The 16,072-nt window shown below is 47.7% G+C and overlaps 1 protein-coding gene across 3 annotated transcripts in view; it reads left to right on the top strand.

Moving 5' to 3' along the window:
- Window positions 1-1,772: 1,772 nt before the first annotated feature.
- LOC122544368 (cytoplasmic 60S subunit biogenesis factor ZNF622) overlaps window positions 1,773-16,072 on the top strand; it is a 28,634-nt gene continuing 14,334 nt past the window's right edge. The window contains exons 1-4 of one of the 3 annotated variants that reach the window (XM_043683604.2): window positions 1,774-1,926; window positions 3,999-4,111; window positions 10,841-11,452; window positions 12,028-12,267. In XM_043683604.2, the coding sequence (XP_043539539.2) occupies window positions 10,843-11,452; window positions 12,028-12,267 (850 nt within the window). In that variant the 5' untranslated portion in view covers window positions 1,774-1,926; window positions 3,999-4,111; window positions 10,841-10,842. Of the gene's footprint in view, window positions 1,927-3,998; window positions 4,112-10,840; window positions 11,453-12,027; window positions 12,268-16,072 lie in introns of all 3 variants that reach the window. The other 2 variants (XM_043683603.2, XM_043683605.2) reach the window with 2 other exon arrangements.

Raw genomic sequence — 16,072 nt, forward strand, 5'->3', positions numbered from 1 at the left:
AATGCTACATTGTCCCATAGTGTCCAGTGACGTGCAGGCCACGTGAATTGACTATGCTACATTGTCCCATAGTGTCCAGGGACATGCAGGCAAGGTGAATTGACCATGCTACATTGTCCCATAGTGTCCAGGGACGTGCAGGCCAGGTGAATTGACCATGCTACATTGTCCCATAGTGTCCAGGGACGTGCAGGCCAGGTGAATTGGCCATGCTACATTGTCCCATAGTGTCCAGGGACATGCAGGCCAGGTGAATTGGCCATGCTACATTGTCCCATAGTGTCCAGGGACATGCAGGCAAGGTGAATTGGCCATGCTACATTGTCCCATAGTGTCCAGGGACGTGCAGGCCAGGTGAATTGGCCATGCTACATTGTCCCATAGTGTCCAGGGACATGCAGGCAAGGTGAATTGGCCATGCTACATTGTCCCATAGTGTCCAGGGACGTGCAGGCCAGGTGAATTGGCTATGCTACATTGTCCCATAGTGTCCAGGGACGTGCAGGCAAGGTGAATTGGCCATGCTACATTGTCCCATAGTGTCCAGGGACATGCAGGCAAGGTGAATTGGCTATGCTACATTGTCCCATAGTGTCCAGGGACGTGCAGGCAAGGTGAATTGGCCATGCTACATTGTCCCATAGTGTCCAGGGACATGCAGGCAAGGTGAATTGGCCATGCTACATTGTCCCATAGTGTCCAGGGACGTGCAGGCCAGGTGAATTGTCCATGCTACATTGTCCCATAGTGTCCAGGGACGTGCAGGCCAGGTGAATTGGCAATGCTACATTGTCCCATAGTGTCCAGGGACGTGCAGGCAAGGTGAATTGGCCATGCTACATTGTCCCATAGTGTCCAGGGACATGCAGGCAAGGTGAATTGGCCATGCTACATTGTCCCATAGTGTCCAGGGACGTGCAGGCCAGGTGAATTGGCCATGCTACATTGTCCCATAGTGTCCAGGGACGTGCAGGCAAGGTGAATTGGCCATGCTACATTGTCCCATAGTGTCCAGGGACGTGCAGGCCAGGTGAATTGGCCATGCTACATTGTCCCATAGTGTCCAGGGACGTGCAGGCCAGGTGAATTGGCCATGCTACATTGTCCCATAGTGTCCAGGGACATGCAGGCAAGGTGAATTGACTATGCTACATTGTCCCATAGTGTCCAGGAACGTGCAGGCCAGGTGAATTGGCAATGCTACATTGTCCCATAGTGTCCAGGGACGTGCAGGCCAGGTGAATTGGCCATGCTACATTGTCCCATAGTGTCCAGGGAAGTGCAGGCCAGGTGAATTGGCCATGCTACATTGTCCCATAGTGTCCAGGGACGTGCAGGCAAGGTGAATTGGCCATGCTACATTGTCCCATAGTGTCCAGGGAAGTGCAGGCCAGGTGAATTGGCCATGCTACATTGTCCCATAGAGTTAGCTGCATTAGTCAGGGATAAATTATAGGGTAGGGGAATGGGTCTGGGTAGGTTACTCTTCCGACGGTCGGTTTGGATTTGTTGGGCCGAAGGCCCTTTTTCCACACTGTAGGGAATCTAATCTAATCTCATCTAACTTTCCCCTTCGTGGATGAGTTTGCGAGTGAGTCACGTCATGTCGGGGCGGAACTGGCCCGGGCGGCGGCAACCGCAGGGGCGGAAGTGACGTCACTGCCAGCTTTCGCCGAGAACACAGAAAGGCTCTGGAGGCTCACTGCCGACGCCTGCGTACTAGCTGCCGTGTTTGTGTTATCGAAAGTGGGTGGGGGGGTTTGAAGTGAAGCCGGAGCGGAAGTGACGGCGCGGCCCTTTGATGCTGCCTGGCGATGTGTGTTTCCGGCGGCGGGGCTCGTGCGCTGGTGACGGTTGGTGCGGGATCGTTGTCCCTTTGGTGACCTTCCACGCCGCGCAGTTTTTAAAAGTAACTGCACCCAACGGGTAACTTCTTTCCTGTCAGTTTTAAATGCGCGTGTGGCAGTAAAGATCCTTATTTTTGAGATTTTTGTTTGTGTGTGTTGATGTTTCAGTCCCGGGGCTGGGGTGTGGGGGTGAACTCCAAGGGGAAGGCCGCTCTGGGGCGGGTTGTTTCTTCATTGACATTTTACCGACAGCTCAGGAGCACTTTCAACACCGAGGGGCCTGCCTTCTAAACCCGTGCACCCCGTGACTTGTGTCCGTCTGATATGGTTTATGTAGTTACCGGCCCGGAGGGGGTGATCCCGGATCAGAGTAAACCTTGCTGGCTGTCCTCTTGGTGGAGTAGTTTTGAATTCCTCCCCCCCCCCCCCCCCCGGGTAGGTCAGTGCTGCTGTCCCGTGTCTCCCTCTCCCCCACCCCCCAGGGTAGGTCAGTGCTGCTGTCCCGTGTCTCCCTCTCCCCCACCCCCCAGGGTAGGTCAGTGCTGCTGTCCCGTGTCTCCCTCTCCCCCACCCCCCAGGGTAGGTCAGTGCTGCTGTCCCGTGTCTCCCTCTCCCCCACCCCCCAGGGTAGGTCAGTGCTGCTGTCCCGTGTCTCCCTCTCCCCCACCCCCCAGGGTAGGTCAGTGCTGCTGTCCCGTGTCTCCCTCTCCCCCCACCCCACCCTCCCCCCCCCCCCCCCAACCCCCGGGTAGGTCAGTGCTGCTGTCCCGTGTCTCCCTCTCCCCCACCCCCCAGGGTAGGTCAGTGCTGCTGTCCCGTGTCTCCCTCTCCCCCACCCCCCAGGGTAGGTCAGTGCTGCTGTCCCATGTCTCCCTCCCCCCCCCCACCCCCCAGGGTAGGTCAGTGCTGCTGTCCTGTCTCCCCCCCCCCCCCCCCCCCCCTCCTGGGGGTGGAGTAGGGGGTCCTTGTTTGATTCCAACCTGGGGAGGAGGGGGGGCCGTTTGTACCTTCTCCCCTGGGTCTGTGTGTGTTTCCTCCCACAGTCAGGAGAGCGTGATGATCCACGGTCAGTGTAGGGTTGGGGGGAGTGGGGTAGGTGGATGAGCCACGGTCAGTGTAGGGTTGGGGGAATGGGGGTGGGGTAGGTGGATGAGCCACGGTCAGTGTAGGGTTGGGGGAATGGGGGTGGGGTAGGTGGATGAGCCACGGTCAGTGTAGGGTTGGGGGAATGGGGGTGGGGTAGGTGGATGAGCCACGGTCAGTGTAGGGTTGGGGGAATGGGGGTGGGGTAGGTGGATGAGCCACGGTCAGTGTAGGGTTATGGGGGTGGGGTAGGTGGATGAGCCACGGTCAGTGTAGGGTTGGGGGAATGGGGGTGGGGTAGGTGGATGAGCCACGGTCAGTGTAGGGTTGGGGGAATGAGGGTGGGGTAGGTGGATGAGCCACGGTCAGTGTAGGGTTGGGGGGGTAGGGTAGGTGGATGAGCCACGGTCAGTGTAGGGTTGGGGGGAGTGGGGTAGGTGGATGAGCCACGGTCAGTGTAGGGTTGGGGGAATGGGGGTGGGGTAGGTGGATGAGCCACGGTCAGTGTAGGGTTGGGGGGGTAGGGTAGGTGGATGAGCCACGGTCAGTGTAGGGTTGGGGGAATGGGGGTGGGGTAGGTGGATGAGCCACGGTCAGTGTAGGGTTGGGGGAATGGGGGTGGGGTAGGTGGATGAGCCACGGTCAGTGTAGGGTTGGGGGGGTAGGGTAGGTGGATGAGCCACGGTCAGTGTAGGGTTGGGGGAATGGGGGTGGGGTAGGTGGATGAGCCACGGTCAGTGTAGGGTGGGGGGGGTAGGGTAGGTGGATGAGCCACGGTCAGTGTAGGGTTGGGGGAATGGGGATGGGATAGGTGGATGAGTGACGATCAGTGTTGGGTTGGGGGAATGGGGTGGGGTAAGTTGATGAGCCACGGTCAATGTAGGATTAGGGGGAATGGGGTGTGTGGCAGGTGGATGAGCCACGGTCAGTGTAGAGTGTGGGGTAGGTGGATTAGCTGTGATCACTCTGAGGTGGGGATGGGGGAGTTGCTCTTCACAGAGTTGGTTAGGACTTGATGGGCTGAATGACTTTATATCCCTTCCCCCCCCCCCCACTTTCTCTCTGTAGGGATTCCATGATTTTGATTCCTGGATTCTTCCAAGGATAAGCTTTTTGGGGAATGCACGCAGTCAGTCAGAGAGTGAATCATTGTTGAAATCGTATCTATTTTCCTTTCAACAGTAAGTGCAATGTTTTTTTTATTTTCATGTGTTCATTCACGAGATGAGGATGTCGCTGGGTGGTGGTGAGCCCTGGTTTGATATTTTAAATAGGAGTCAATATATTTGAATTCCTTTGACCAGAGTGAGTTATTCAGATAGGGAGTCAAATTATCCACTTCTAACTCAGAATTAGGGGAGTTTTCAGAGCGTTTTGGGTTGTCGCGGAAGCTTCAATTTATTTGGCAGTTCCATCGCAGTCTACTGCAAAAGGACATCTACAAGGTCCGAATGAACAAATGCAACAGCAGCCTTCCTTTTGGAAGGTCCCAACCAATATGATTTGTCACAGATGCGGACTCATTTACCCCAGTCATCTCAAGGGTTTATGGTGTTTGTTTCTCATTGAACATTAAAAATGTAGTACAGTTCTTTGTATTGTTGTAGCCTGCTGTTCCCCCAACCTAGCAGAGATATTTTTGTTACCCCGATCTGTCCTTAAAATAGCATAATCTGGTTGGTGAAACAATATTTACAGCATTAGTGCCATCATCACTATTGTGGTGTAAGGGGCCTCCCTTACCATAGCTCCCGTTTGGTGGTTGTTAGGACCTGCAGTGATATAGGGCTATGATGTGGAGGTGCATAATCAAATCAGTCTATCACTGAATTTGCAATGTACTCAAATATCTTAATATTGTCCAATTGTTCCTAACCCGATTAAGAATAACAGAACTTTGCTGAGTTTAACTCAGATTATTAATTTTTGTTCACTGATATAACTTTTGCAGAACAAAAATAAGGAGGAAATCTAATATCGGTGCTGTGACTCTCATTCATGTTTCCAAGCAGACATACAGTTGAGGGATAAATTAAAAAGAAAATAAAACAACTGGAAAATTTTATGATTCAAATGATGGATGTCATGGATCCATCCATGACATTCTTGGACAATGGATTGTTCACATGCTCGTAGAACTGTTTATCTTGAATTTTTGAAGTTATAAATTAATGCAAACCCTTTCAGCAGGTGTGTGGAAATAACCTATTTCTTAGAGATCTGGGATTCCTTTATCAATATTCAAAAATTGAGAACTTGATAGAAAACTAGAGAAAGTAAAAATGCTAAGTCTCTGAACGTTTCCCAAAATCCTCTGATTCCTGCTAAAACCCAAACAGACCTGTTTTTTTTTCTTTTTGTAATTAAAGTTCTGCCTGATTAACTGATTAGCACCAGTACACTCTTGATTCATGAATTCATAAGACATAGAAGCAGGAATTGGGCAATTCAGCCCATTGAGCTGAAAATGTGTTGCTGGAAAAGCACAGCAGGTCAGGCTGCATCCAAGGAACAGGAGAATCTACGTTTCTGGCATAAGCCCTTCTTCAGGAATGAGGAAAGTGTGTCCAGCAGGCTAAGATAAAAGGTAGGGAGGAGGGGTGTTGGAAATGCGATAGGTGGAAGGAGGTCAAGGTGAGGGTGATAGGCTGGAGTGGGGTGGAGGCGGAGAGGTCAGGAAGAAGATTGCAGGTTAGGAAGGCGGTGCTGAGTTCGAGGGATTTGACTGAGACCAGGTGGGGGGAGGGGAAATAAGGAAACTGGAGAAATCGGTGAGTTCATCCCTTGTGGTTGGAGGGTTCCTAGGCGGAAGATGAGGCGCTCTTCCTCCAGCCGTCGTGTTGCTATGGTCTGGTGGAGGAGTTCCAAGGACCTGCATGTCCTTGTGGAGTGGGAGGGGGAGTTGAAGTGTTGAGCCACGGGGTGGTTGGGTTGGTTGGTCCGGGTGTCCCAGAGGTGTTCTCTGAAACGTTCCGCAAGTAGGCGGCCTGTCTCCCCAATATAGAGGAGGCCGCAGCGGATGCAATAAATGATGTGTGTGGAGGTGCAGGTGAATTTGTGGCGGATATAGAAGTATCCCTTGGGGCCTTGGAGGGAAGTAAGGGGGGAGGTGTGGGCGCAAGTTTTGCATTTCTTGCAGTTGCAGGAGAAGGTGCTGGGAGTGGAGGTTGGGTTGGTGGGGGGTGTGGACCTGACGAGGGAGTCACGGAGGGAGTGGTCTTTTCGGAACGCTGATAGGGGAGGGGAGGGAAATATATCCCTGGTGGTGGGGTCCATTTGGAGGTAGCGGAAATGACAGATGATACGATGTATATGGAGGTTGGTGGGGTGGTAGGTGAGGACCAGTGGGGTTCTGTACTGGTGGTGGTTGGAGGGGTGGGGCTCAAGGGCGGAGGAGCGGGAAGTGGGGGAGATGCGGTGGAGGGCATCGTCGACCACGTCTGGGGGGAAATTGCGGTCTTTGAAGAAGGAGGCCATCTGGGTTGTACGGTATTGGAACTGGTCCTCCTGGGAGCAGATGTGGTGGAGACAAAGGAATTGGGAATACGGGATGGTGTTTTTACAGGGGGCAGGGTGGGAAGAGGTGTAGTCTAGGTAGCTGTGGGAGTCAGTCGGTTTAAAGTAAATGTCCGTGTTGATTCGGTCGCCCGAGAGAGAAATGGAAAGGTCTAGGAAGGGGAGGGAGGAGTCTGAGACGGTCCAGGTGAATTTGAGGTCTGGGTGGAAGGTGTTGGTAAAGTGGATGAACTGTTCAACCTCGTGGGAACACGAGGCAGCACCGATACAGTCATCGATGTAGCGGAGGAAAAGGTAGAGGGTGGTGCCAGTGTAGCTGCGGAAGATGGACTGTTCCACATATCCTACGAAGAGGCAGGGATAGCTGGGGCCCATGAACTCAGGGATGAACTCAGATTTCTCCAGTTTCCTCATTTCCCCTCTTCCCACCTTGTCTCAGTCAAATCCCTCGAACTCAGCGCCACCTTCCTAACCTGCAATCTTCTTCCTGATCTCTCCGCTCCCACCCCATTCCGGCCTATCACCCTCACCTTGACCTCCTTCCACCTATCGCATTTCCAACGTCCCTCCTCCCTACCTTTTATCTTAGCCTGCTGGACACACTTTCCTCATTCCTGAAGAAGGGCTTATGCCCGAAACGTCGATTCCCCTGTTCCTTGGATGCTGCCTGACCTGCGCTTTTCCAGCAACACATTTTTCAGCTCTGATCTCCAGCATCTGCGGTCCTCACTTTCTCCCCATTTCAGCCCATTGAGTCAGCTCTGCCATTCAGTCATGGCTGATCAGTTTTTCAACTCCATTCTCCCACTTTCTCCCCGTAACCCTTCATCCCCTTGATACTCAAGACCTATCTACCTCAGTGTTAAATATACTCAATGACCTGGCCTCCACAGCCTTCTGTGGCAGTGAATTCCATAGATTCACCACTCTTGGCTGAAGAAGTTTCTCCTTATCTCTGTTCTAAAATGTCTTCCCTTTTCTCTAAAGCTGTCTCCTCTGGTCCTAGTCTCTCCTACCAATAGAAACATCTTCGCAACATCCACTCTCCAGACCATTCAGTATTCTGGAAGTTTCATCCTTATAAAATCCACCAAGTAAGACCCAGAGTCAAATGTTGTCAATTCCTGAAACCATTCTCAGAGTATTTTCTGAACATGGCCATTACATCCTTTCTGAGGTATGGGGCCTAAACTGTGCACAATACTCCAAATGTGACCTGACCAGAGCCTTATCGAGCCTCCCTCGGAAGTTCATCCCTGATTTTTATATTCAAGTCCTCTCAAAATAAATGCCATCACTGCATTTGCCTTCCTGGCTACTGACCCAACCTGCAAGTTTACCTTGAGAAAGTCCTGGATTAGAACTCCCAAGTGTCTTTGCACTTCAGACTTCTGAATTTTCTCCCCATTTAGAAAATAGTCCATGCCACTATTCTTTGTCGCCTTCTTTCCAATGAGAACAGACCCAAGTCTCTCAGCCTTTCCTCATAAGACCTTCCCTCCAGACCAGGCAACATCCTGGTAAATCTCCTCTGCACCTTTTCCAATGCTTCCACATCCTTCCTGTAATGGGGTGACCAGAACTGTACACAATATTCCAAGTGTGCCTGCACCTCCCTTCCCTTCCTTGACACCTCTATTTTCATTTCTAGGGGTAGACTGGCCACCAATATCCATTACAATCCAAACAATTCCCACAGTTACTTTGACTTTACATCCTCATACTCTGCTTCCATTCTCCATTCCATTTTTCCAGTTCCTCCGGCTCTGTCGCATCTGTTCTGATGATGCCGACTTTGACAAGGATGCCTTCAAAATTCCACTTTTTTCAACTGAGTATTCCCCAACACTATAGTTGAAAAAGCCCTCAGCCAGGTCTACCCCATCTTCCACACTTTGGTCCTCACCTCCTCTCTTCCCTCCCATAACAGCAATAGGGTTCCCCTTGCCCTTACTTACCATCCCACCTGCATCACATCCAGAGACCATTAGCCACCATTTCCACAACCTCCAGCAGGATGCCACCACCAGCCACATGTTCCCCTCCCTTCCCTTCTCAGGCTTTCACAGGGATCGTTCTCTCCAGGACACCCTAGTCCACACCTCCTTAACTCCCAACACCCTCCACAGCCTCATGGCACCTTCCTCTGAAACCACATGTATAACACCTGTCTGTTTGCTTCCTCCCTCCTCAGTATCCAAAGGCCCAAACACACCTTCCGGATGAAGCAGCGCTTTACCTGCATTTCACTTAATCTAGTTTATTGCACTTGGTGCTCTCATTATAGTCTCCTCTACATTGGAGAATTGAAGTGCAGACTGAGTGACTGCTTCATAGATTATCTACGTTCTGTCTGCAAAAAAGCTTCTTAGCTTCCAGCTGCATGCCACTTCAACACACCACATTATTCCCTGGCCAACATCTCTGTCTCAGGCTTCCTGCAGTGCTCCAGCAAAGCTCAGTGCAAGCTGGAAGAATAGCAAGTCATTTTCCATTTGATAACTCTACAGCTTTCCGGACTCAACATCAAGTTCAACAATTATGGGACTTGAGCTGTCCAATGTCATTACCCCAATGCCCACACACCAGGCCTTGCTATCACTTGGTCTGATATGACATACAAGCTATTGTTAGCCACTAATGGTTTCCATTAATAGCCATTCCCCCTCCTAGCCTGATCATTATCCAGTCCTTTATCTGTTCAACTGTTCTTCTCTCACTCTTTGGGCTCTATCTCCATCTATCGTTACCCCCTCCCCCACCCTATCTCCTGCATAAAAATCATTATTTTCCTTGCTTTCATCCATTCTGAGGAAAGGTCACTGGACGCAAAATGTTTGTTCTGGATTTCTCTCCATAGATGCTGCCAGATCTGCTGAGCTTGCAGCAATTTCTGTTTTTGATTCTTTATCGTACAGATAGTTCTTCTATAACACGGTTGCATTCTTATGCAACCCCGTGTTACAGAAAAATCGCTTAATGTGGTGGCAGTCATGTTATAGTGAACACATGCTTTAAAAGTTCACACTTTGGAAATAGTGTCCCCAATTTGTATATCGTGTTATACTGACAAAAGACGCATTGTAGCATAGTGCCCTGCACTCAACTAGACAGAATTTTCTGATTTATTACATCTGTAGTTTGACTTAGCTATTGCTCTTAATTCTGGGTCTTGAGGTTAGTTTCTGCAATAATCATCTAGCGACAATACCACCTCCCCCATTGCCTCCCCCATCGTGAATAGAGAACCCAAAGCCCAGGAGACCCCCACCCCGATGGGGGCCCGATGTCCAGGCAGGTGTGCGAATAGGGGTGTCAAATCCTCTGATGTATACACACAATTGAATTTAGACTTCCATCATTAGTTCAAATAACGTCATATATCAGTGATGTCACAGCCAGCTTGCATTTGTGTAGCTTGCATTAATGTAAGATGTTCCTGACGCTCTATATTAGAAAATTTGGCCGAAGAGAATTAGTTTTAAGGAGTATCTTAAAAGTGGTTAATAAGTTTTGAAAGTAGAGTCACCGGTAGATAAGGTAGTGAAGAAGATATTTGGCATGCTTTCCTTTCTTGGTCAGAGCATTGAGTACAGGAGTTGGGAGGTCACGCTGCGGTTGCACAGGACATTAGTTTGACCACTTTTGGAATATAGTGTGCAATTCTGATATCTCTCCCTCCCCCCCCATCGGAATAATGCTGTGAAACTTGTAAATCTTTCCTGAACCCTTTCCAAGACGTTGCCAGGATTTGAGCTATGGGGAGAGTCTGAATAGACTGGGGCTGTTTTCCATGGAGCTTCGGAGGCTGTGGGGTGACCTTATAAAGATCTGTAAAATCATGAGGGGCATGGATAGGATAAATGGGCAATGTCTTATCCCTGTTTGAGGCAATGCAGAACTAGAGTGCATAGGTTTAGTGCGAGAAGGAAAATATTTAAAAGGAAGCTAAGGGGGGATTTCACCAGGTAGAGGGTGGTGCGTGTATGGAATGAGCTGCCAGAGAAGGTGGTTGAGGCTGGTACAATTACAACGTTTAAAATGCATCTGGGTGAATATATGAATAAGAAGGGTTTAGAGGAATACGTGTCAAGTACAGGGAAATGGCACGAGATTCGGTTAGGATATCTGGTCAGCATGGACGAGTTGGACCGAAGGATCTGTTTTCATGCTGTATGACTCTAAGAAGACAGAGCCAATGAGAGAATTCAAGAGTGTGAGACCTAGCCAGCTGTAAATATAGCCAGCAATGTTGAGGTGAAGCAGATCTTGCTAACAGCAAAGATATTGCGCTTGGACTCTGGATTTGATTTTTAATGGACAATGACAATAATGTTTGTTCTTTGTGGACCTGATTTATTTTTCTGTGTTCTATATTTTATTTTTGTTTTAAGCAATGTCTTCCTACACCTGCATCACGTGTCATGTGGCTTTTGGTGATGCTGAGATTCAGAGGTCACACTACAAAACAGATTGGCACAGATATAACCTGAAGCGTAAAGTCGCAGAAATGCCTCCAGTGACAGCTGAAAACTTCCAAGAACGTGTATTGGCCCTGAGATCAGCTGTAGAAGAGAAGAAAAAGGGGACTGCCACAGACTGCACATCTTGTGGTAAAAGATTCGCCACCTTCAATGCCTATGAAAATCATTTAAAATCCAAGAAACACCAGGATGCAGAAAAGAAGTTCGCGAGCATTGCAAATAAACAGCTGGAAAGGCTGAATGTGAAAAATTTGGAGATGGGGATAAGCGAGGATGGAATGGACAAAGATACCGTGAATATAGCCATTCAGCAGGCGGTAAAAGCTCAGCTGGCTCCCTCCACGAGGAAAAGGACTGTTGTCCCAGTAACTGAAGACGCTTTGTCACAAGTCACAGTTAGCAGCGAACAAAACAAGAAGCCTGACAAACCACCTCGGTTACTCTGGTTCGAACAGCAAGCTGCAAAATTGGACCAGCTCGAGTCATTTGAGGAGGAAGTGACGATGGAGGATGAAGATGATGGTAAATAATGACAAATCAGCATCTTGTTTCTGGTTCAGTTTTATAAGAGTTGCGACTTTATTTCCTGTAACAAAGGTGTTCTCAGTAATAAATCAATTCACTTCTGGGTATGTTAATTTTGATTTAATTGATTTATTGTCACGTGAAAAGCTTTGTTTGAGTAGATCATAGTAAGCAAGGATGTACAGATCAGAAAGGTTTAGACAGAGGTTTGCCGGTTGCATTGCACATGGTGAGCACTAGGCAAGAGCAACATTAGCAAGGCTAGCATTATTTGAAGTTAGAGACTTCATTCATCAGTCTAATGACGTCCAGGAAGAAGCTGTTCCTGAACCTGCTGGTGCGTGTGTTCAGGCTTCTGACTGATGGAAGAGGTTGCAGGAGGTTTGCACTGTACTCTTGGGCATAACAATTGATCTGCATTTGTTTCACAGAGAAAAGGTTGCCAGCTCTGAATATATTCACACTTACACATTTGTACTGAGATTTATATCAAATAAAATACTGTTTTATATATATTGAGTATATATATAAAAAAGTTAAAAATGGTTTCAACTTTGAAATTTTTCTGCTAGGTGAATGGGAGGATGTGGATTCTGTCTGTGATGAGGAGGAACATTTTAAAAATGAGAGCCGAGCTGATAAGCTGACTGAAGACTCTCCACCTGGCAGTATTCAAATAACAGACTGCTTATTTTGTTCACATCACTCTCGATCTCTATTTAAAAATATTGATCATATGACAAAGATGCACGGTTTTTTTATTCCTGACATTGAATATTTAGTGGATCTAAAGGGTTTGATGAAGTACCTGGGTAAGTAAGAATGAAATATACATTTTAACAATCTTCTTAATGGCAAATTAATCTACCTAATTTTTAATAAGGCATAAAGAGGAAACTTAAATAGGGTCATTTTGGGAAATTGTCAGATCTAAGTGTGATCATTAAAACAGGTTGTGTTAACTGAAAGGGTGGTTGTCATGCTGCGTTGAATCTTATACAGAGATCCAGACCTAGTGGAACAGGGGTCTTTTGATCTTTTTACCTCTAACAGTGTAACTAACATTCCTTTCCCAACTGTGTTGCTATGGAGAACTGCCAAGCAGAGCGAACATAAAAGAACACTCAACAAACTCATGGACACAGTGTTGACATTTTTTACAAGTGCAGTATTAATATTTGACAGAGAATTGAGTGTGAAGAATGTGGTGCTGGAAAAGCACAGCAGGTCAGGAAAGTTCTCCTGCTCCTCGGATGCTGCCTGACCTGCTGTACTTTTTCCAGCACCACACTCTCGTCTCTGATCTCCAGCATCTGCAGTCCTTGCTTTCTTCTGTATAAAATTGAGAATTTGGTGAAAATTAATCTGGTTGAGTCTGATTGCGAGGGATCTTGAGTGAGCAATGGGACTGTTCATTAATCTGATGGTTTCACTTTTATGTCACTGAGATGAGTGAAGACTCAGAAATTGAAATCGACTATCAGTTGCTCATGATAGGTCATGTTTCTCTGACTATCTATCATTTTACTGAGTTTTGAGAAGATTTGTAGCTCAGGTTGAGGTCTGGATGTAGGTTTGCTCGCTGAGCTGGAAGGTTAGTTTTCAGATGTTTGGCCACCCTACTGGATAACTTCTTCAGTGACCCTCTGGATGAAGCACTGGTGGTGTAGCCCGCTTTCTATTTGTGTTTGGGTTTCCTTGGTTTGGTAATGTCATTTCCTATGGTGGTGGTCATTTCCTGTTCTTTTTCTCAGGCGGTGGTAAATGGGGTCCAAGTCAATGTGTTTGTTGATAGAGTTCCAGTTGGAATGCCATGCTTCTAGGAATTCTCATGTGTGTTTCTGTTTGGCTTGTCCGAGAATAGATGTGTTGTCCAAGTCGAAGTGGTGTCTTTCCGCATCCATATGTAAGGATACTAGTGAGAGCGGGTCATGTCTTTTTGTGCCCACTTGATGTTCATGTATCCAGGTGGCTGGTTTTCTGCAGGTTTGTCCATTACAGTGTTTGTTGCAGTTCTTGCAAGGTATTTTGTAAATGACACTAACTTTGCTTGTCTGTGTAGGATCTTTCAAGTTCATTAGCTGCTGTTTTAGAGTGTTGGTGGGTTTGTGGGCTACCATGATGCCCAAGTGGTCTGAGTAGTCTGACAGTCATTTCTGAGATGTCTTTGATGTAGGGGAGAGTGGCTCGAGTTTCTGGATATGTTTTGTCTGCTTGTTTGGGCTTGTTGCTGAGAAATCGATGGTCTGTGCTCATTTTGTGCCCATTCTTTTTGAATACGCTGTACAAGTGATTTTCCTCTGCTCTTTGTTGTTCCACTGTGCTGCAGTGTGTGGCGGCTCATTGAAATACGGCTCATGTTCACATCCATCAACATCAACCTGGCCAAAGAAACACTGATTACACCAATAGAAGAATCAAAGACACATATACCAAACACCACCAACTTCATCAGCAAGGATAATATCGTCAAGCTAGTGGACCTATGCTCTACCAACTTCAACAACAAAACCTACAGACAAGCCAACGGAACATCCATGGGATCTCCAATATCACGGTTCTTAGCAGAGGCAGTAATACAGATACTCGAACCAACAGTTCTGCCAACCATCCAACCCAAACTTTGGGTCCACTAAGTGGATGACACCTTTGTCATCACTAAACGAAACAAATTGGAGGAAACCTTCAAGACTATCAATAATACTCTTTCTGGCATAAAGTTCACTAAAGAGGAGGAAAACAACAATAAACTGCCATTCCTAGATGTCGCAGTAGAACGAACAGCCAGTGGGAAACTTCTAACCAGTCTGTACAGGAAAACAATACAGACGGGCCAAATATTGAACTACAGAAGCAGTCTTCCTAACATCCACAAATGAAGCTGCATCAGAACATTATTTCAACGAGCCGGCACACACTGCAGCTCAGAGGAACTATGTAGAGCAGATGAAAATCACCTGAACAGTGTATTCAAAAAGAACAGGTATCCAATGAACACAGTCTGCTGACTTCTTGGCAGCAAACTCAAACGAGCAGACCAAACACGTCCAGAAGGTCTAGCTACTCTTCCCTATATCAAAGACATCTCGGAAATGACTACCAGACTACTCAGACCACCTGGCTTCATGGTAGCCCGCAAATCCACCAACACACTAAAACCGCAGCGAATGAACTTGAAAGATTCAATACAGACAACAAGTAAAACTAGTATCATCTACAAACCATCTTGGAAGAACAGTGACAAACAGGCAGAAAACTAGCCACCAGGATACATGAAAATCAACTAGCCACAAAATGACATGACCCTCTCTCACTAGCATCCTTACATACGGATGCGGAAGGACAACGCGTCCATCCTCTGACAAGCCAAACAGACACGCACGAGAATTCCTTGAAGCAAGGTATTCCAACCATAACCATTTCAACATATGCATTGACTTGGACCCCATTTATCACCTTCTGATAAAAAGAACAGGAAATGCCATCACCAAGCTAAGGAAACCCAAACACAAATAGAAAGCGGGCTACACCACCAGTGCTTTATCCGGAGGCTCACTGACCAGGTTACTTAGTATGAATATAGGACATAGAAAAATACAGCGCAGTACAGGCTCTTTGGCCCTCGATGTTGCGCCGATCCAAGCCCACCTAACCTACACTAGCCCACTATCCTCCATATGCCTATCCAATGTCCGTTTAAATGCCCATAAAGAGGGAGAGTCCACCACTGCTACTAGCAGGGCATTCCATGAACTCACGACTCGCTGAGTAAAGAATCTACCCCTAACATCTGTCCTATACCTACCACCCCTTAATTTAAAGCTATGCCCCCTCGTAATAGCTGACTCCATACGTGGAAAAAGGTTCTCATGGTCAACCCTATCTAAACCCCTAATCATCTTGTACACCTCTATCAAGTCATCCCTAAACCTTCTTTTCTCCAATGAAAACAGCCCCAAGTGCCTCAGCCTTTCCTCATACGATCTTCCTACCATACCAGGCAACATCCTGGTAAACCTCCTCTGCACCCGTTCCAGTGCCTCCACATCCTTCCTATAGTATGGCGACCAAAACTGCACACAATACTCCAGATGCGGCCGCACCAGAGTCTTATACAACTGCAACATTACTCCGGAACTCAATTCCTCTACCAATAAAAGCCAGTACGCCACATGCCTTCTTCACCGCACTATTTACCTGGGTGGCAACTTTCAGAGATCTGTGTACATGGACACCAAGATCCCTCTGCTCATCCACACTACCAAGTATCTGACCATTAGCCCAGTACCCCATCTTTTTGTTACTCTTACCAAAGTGAATCACCTCACACTTACCTACATTGAACTCCATTTGCCACCTTTCTGCCCAGCTCTGCAGCTTATCTATATTCCGCTGTAACCTGACACATCCTTCCTCACTGTCAACAACTCCTCTGACTTTCGTATCATCCGCAAACTTGCTCACCCAACCTTCTAGCCCCTCCTCCAGGTCATTTATGGTGATGAAACGTCTGGAAACGAACCTTCCAGCTCAGCGAGCAAACCTACATCCATCATTTTTAATGCGTAGTAAATTGACTGTCAAAGGACAGTGTGCATTTCTGAGTTGTAACTAATT

Source organism: Chiloscyllium plagiosum, unplaced genomic scaffold (assembly GCF_037043375.1).
Source record: "Chiloscyllium plagiosum isolate Xiang-an unplaced genomic scaffold, Cpla_swu_hap1 HiC_scaffold_44, whole genome shotgun sequence".
NCBI classification, from domain to species: domain Eukaryota; kingdom Metazoa; phylum Chordata; class Chondrichthyes; order Orectolobiformes; family Hemiscylliidae; genus Chiloscyllium; species Chiloscyllium plagiosum.